The following is a 4,644-nucleotide window of genomic DNA, read 5'->3' as shown; positions in this document are numbered from 1 at the left end:
CTACTCATATTCATGTAATTAAGCGTTTTACTGATTTGGCCGATTAATGGAAAAAATAATCAACAGATTAATCGATTATTAAAATAACAGATGCAGTCCTAGCTTGAATTAAATTTCCTCATTCTCTTTTTTGAAATAGAGTTCAACATTGATAAGCTTCTTTCTGCTCATACAGTAGGTCAAACATTTTCATTTAAATAGGAGTATACTGTACATGACCTTATTAAAAGTCACAGTTTAGTGTTCTGTTCGCTTTTACCAAAGATTTTTCTCCTTCATTTTTATGATGACGAACACCCGCGGCAGAGAACTTTAATCAAGGTCTTTTTTTCTTGTTTGTCCACCGGACAGCCAGGACACAGGATCTGGGTGTTCGAAACAAAAATAGTTTGGTGATTGGTGGGCCTGATGGATAGAGCTTCATCAGAGCTAAACAACCAAAGAAATCTGAAACTTCTGTGTTGAACAGTTTCTGAGTTATAAGCATTTTTGCATGTCCTGACACCCCCTCTTTGAAAGGAGCCCCCTCCTCAAATATGGGGTCTATTGTAAAACCGTTGGCTGGTGCAGTGTAGGTCAGACTCATCTACAGTTCTGCCAAATTTCATGTTGATTGGTGCGGCTGTTTTTGTGCTACGGTTGACCAAAAATAAATACGGCAAACAGTACGAAAACAATATGGCTTACGCTTCGTGTGCGGGGGTCATAGTAACCTGTAAAATTCTGATGTTAAGTGCGACGTGGTTGAAAATTTGGGTGCACCTAACTTTTGTGCTGGTGCGCCTAAGAAAAAATGTTAGGAGCACCGGTGCAACCAGTGCAAAAAGTTAGTCTAGATCTCTGTAACACCAGATAGAAGAAAACCAACAGTAGTTTGTTGTTGTCAGGGTATGAAGCAGACCATCCAGTGCCTTCAGGACCAGCTCACTCTGCAGACTCTGCAGACTCTGCAGGACTACACTGATCTGCACTCTTCCACAAAAGATCTGAAGAGTCCCGCTCTGAGCCTCAAACAGGGCATCAGCAGGTGAGGCTTGAAGCTTCTTTGTTTCCTTTTTTCTTTGTCTGCAAACATCAGCAGCTGATGAGCCGTATCTGATTGATCTGTCTGCAGTGGTTGCAGCTCAGTAGAGAATCAGGTTTCAGCCCAGGCAGACCTCCTGGCCTCCACCTCCTCCTCTCTCACCTCCTCTCTGCGTCTGACAGCCGATGAGAGCCAGCAGGCCTTGAGTGAGCTGAACGGTTACTGCTCYGACCTCCACAGCTCTGTCTCAGGTACAAACTGCTTTATTCTCCTGGTCTTTAACGAGCAGCACGCAGGGCCACGCTGACCCTCGTGTTCCTGCAGGTCTGGTGGAGCGTGACCTCCAGTGGCAACTGGGAGTCAGGGAGCACGTCGACAACCAAACTCAGTTTCTTTAAATTTTTTTATAATATTTTAAATCGTTTATGTGTGCATGATGTGGATGTGAGGTCTTGCCATTGTTTTCCCAATGTAGTTTTTTATTTCTGACTACAAATGGCAATAAAGTTGAACTTTTCCACATGACGAGGACAGATTAATGAGCAGCCAGACTTTGTCTAAGAAAACGTTTTCAGAACAGAGTTCAGTTCCAGAGAACTATGACCTGGCAGAGGTCCTTCATGCTACAAACATCTTCTGTATTTCATCCAAACAGGAGTTTCTTNGGGCACAGATATTGAAAGTTGGGGGGACATGTCCCACCCGGTGCCTATGGCGGTTACACCCATGCTTAACAAGATATTGTGATCCACAGTATCAAATGCCTTAGATAGATCAATAAAAAGAGCAAGGCAAAACTTTTTAGAATCCAGTGCTTCAAACATGTCATTTAAAACCTTAGTGCTATGCTGCTTCTTAAAACCTGACTGATAGAGATTTAAGATACTATTTGATTCTAAAAATGCTTTCAGCTGGACACAGACCAGCTTTTCAAATACTTTTGCCAAAATACATAATTTGGAAATTGGTCTGTAATTATCCATAATTGAGGGGTCACCTCCTTTTAGTAGTGGCAGGACAAATGCAAATTTTCAAACTTTTGGAACTTTGTTTGTAGTAAGGCTAAGATTAAAAATACAAGTTTAAGGCTCAGCTATAAAATCAGCAGCCAGTTTTAAGAAAAAGGGTTCCAAACCATCCGGACCAACCGATTTTTTGACATCCAATTTTTGTAATGCATCAAATAATGTACCTCTGAGTCACACACATGTGTAAAATGAAAGGAATGAAAAGAACTAACAGCTGGATAGCAGCTAACAGATTCATTATATGGAAATATTTTTTCCACTTTTAAATCACTATTAAGAGATTTAAATAAGTTCCCTACCGCAGTAAAATGCTCATTAAAATAATTTAACATATCACATTTATCAACCAGTTTTATAGAGTCTTTGACCAAAGAATTGGGCATTTCACAAAGAGACACACCCCCAGAAACAAATTTCAGATTATTTCAAAACTTCTTAGGATCATTTAGATTTTTAGTGATTTCTGAAAAGTAAAATTCAGATTTGGACTTCTTAATTAAAGAAGTACATTTATTACGTAGCTTACGAAAATTAATCCAATCAGCATCTAATTTTGTTTTTCGTCCCTTGGCCCATGCTTGATCTCTTTGTCTGAGGAGATTACTAATGTCAGCAGAGAAGCAGGGATTACTTCGCCCCTTTATCCTATATTTACGCAGAGGTGCAAACTGGTGATAGAGAGAAGTGTTGCATGGAACATATTTTTTATATAAATAGCTACACCTCCACCTTTCTTAGGACGATCACAATGGAAAACATTGTAGTTATTTATAGCAATATCCTGATCAGAAACAGATTTATTTAGCCTAATTTCAGACAACACAAGGATATCAGGTTCCGTTGTTTGTACCCAAATTTTAACTATGTCAATTTTAGGAAGCAGGCTTCTGACATTAAAATGTAAAATGCCAAGGCCTGATTTCGCTTTAAAGTTCTCAGGGGTACCAATATTATTTAAACAAGGACCTGGGTTAGGCTGAACATTGCCTGAAAGTAAAAGAAGAAGAATGAAACACTTTCTCTTCACATTAATAAATGACTCCATGTCATCAAAGTTTGAAACTGACAAATCCAAAAGAAAAAATTCTGTGTATAAAACTATACATATTAAATGAACAAAAGTTTGATGGTTTAATCCTGGCAGCCAACAGGACACCTGTAGTTGTGGGGCCAACCTGTCAACAGACCAGGCAGAAGTTCCTCCAGCCTGCCTCTGCTCCACCGTCTGCTCCGCCCCACCCACACTCACCTGCTCCTCGTGTCTCTCCTCCAGGTGTTTCTTGTTTGCTCCTCATTAGTTCTCCTTTTATAGTCTGTCTCCTGGCCTCTAGTGTCAGTGCTTTGTGTTGTGTTTCCACAACAGTGGTTTTCAACTCCTTGTGTCTGAACCAGTACCAGTTCTTGTAAGTAATTATTGTTGCCCCAGCAGACATTTACGTTCTTCATAAAGTTTAAGTAAGCATGTTGGATCATCAAGGTCATTTCAGTCTGCACTTTAGGATTTTACTTAAAGATGTGTTGCCTTCACAGTTCACAAGACACTCCGTCTGTCTTCTTACAGCATCCAAAGTATTTTCATTTAGCCAGATTTATTATTTTAGACAGGGGAAAAGGGGAAAGTCTGTAGCTGCACAGACCAGAGGAAAAACAAAAAACACTTATACTGTAGGGACGGTATGACAAAAAATCTTAGTGGTTTTCAAACCGTGACTTTTTCATATCACTGTATACCTTGAAACCAGTATCTGGCCCATGCCTAGTCAGGACTAACAGCCCTATGTTGACAATGACAGGTGGAGCAGCACAACATGCAGATGCAGCAGGGCTTTGCTCAGCGGATGGACGGAGCTTTCAGCAACATGCAACRCAGCGTTGAACAATGTGGAGTCAAACACAACAACATCCTGAGTGGATACTCGCAGGCCGTCGGTACGAACAAAACACCACAGATTATGTGTAGAACTGTTGCACAGAACATTGCAGGRTTTTGTTGTTTTTAACAGAATCTTCCAGATCAAATGTTTGGCTTCATGTTTACTCAGAAACTTCATAACGATGCTGTCATTTTGTCCTAACTGTTGCTCTCTCTGTACCTTCTTGAAAAGATGGTTTGCTTGTTTTGAACGAGGCGGCGCTGAAAGACTCTCTGACCAACATGGAGTCGTTTGTGGGCGGAGTCAGGTCGCTGGTGACTGAGGGTGTGGCTCGCTGTCAGGAGAAGGTGCAGCAGCACAAAGCTTTGTGTCCAAAGAACAAAGAGATTCTGCTGCAGCTGCTGGTAAGGTGTTGAAGGACTGCTTTAAATGTTAAAATATCTGGTTTGGAGGTTTTCAGCTCATAAATCCAGTTGCAACTTGTGAGTGTTTTTAATAACGGAGGATTTTGTTGGTTTAGGAGGAGCATCAGCAGGACATGGAGAGCGTCCTGGCTGTTCGGACTCTGAGGGGTTTATCAGTTGTCAGAGAGCTTAGTGACTCACTCCAATCCTCTGTGGAGAAGCAGCGAGCTCTGGTCCAAAAGGTGAGTCCATACTGAGTCCTGTCAGTCCAGTAAAATGAAATAAGAGACAACATTTCAGTTTGTGTCCAAATC

The 4,644-nt window shown here is 41.0% G+C and overlaps 1 protein-coding gene across 1 annotated transcript in view; it reads left to right on the top strand.

Moving 5' to 3' along the window:
* Positions 1-3,845: 3,845 nt before the first annotated feature.
* Positions 3,846-4,644, top strand: part of LOC106531592 (kinesin-like protein KIF11-B) — a gene marked incomplete at both ends in the record, with an annotated part of 3,799 nt that continues 3,000 nt past the window's right edge. The window contains 3 exon segments of the mRNA XM_014027499.1: positions 3,846-3,981; positions 4,158-4,330; positions 4,447-4,572. Coding sequence (XP_013882953.1) covers positions 3,846-3,981; positions 4,158-4,330; positions 4,447-4,572 — 435 coding nt within the window.

Source organism: Austrofundulus limnaeus, unplaced genomic scaffold, assembly GCF_001266775.1.
Source record: "Austrofundulus limnaeus strain Quisiro unplaced genomic scaffold, Austrofundulus_limnaeus-1.0 Scaffold654, whole genome shotgun sequence".
Lineage (NCBI taxonomy): Eukaryota > Metazoa > Chordata > Actinopteri > Cyprinodontiformes > Rivulidae > Austrofundulus > Austrofundulus limnaeus.
Note: the sequence above shows the minus strand (reverse complement) of the source record. Positions and strands in the feature narration are given on the sequence as shown.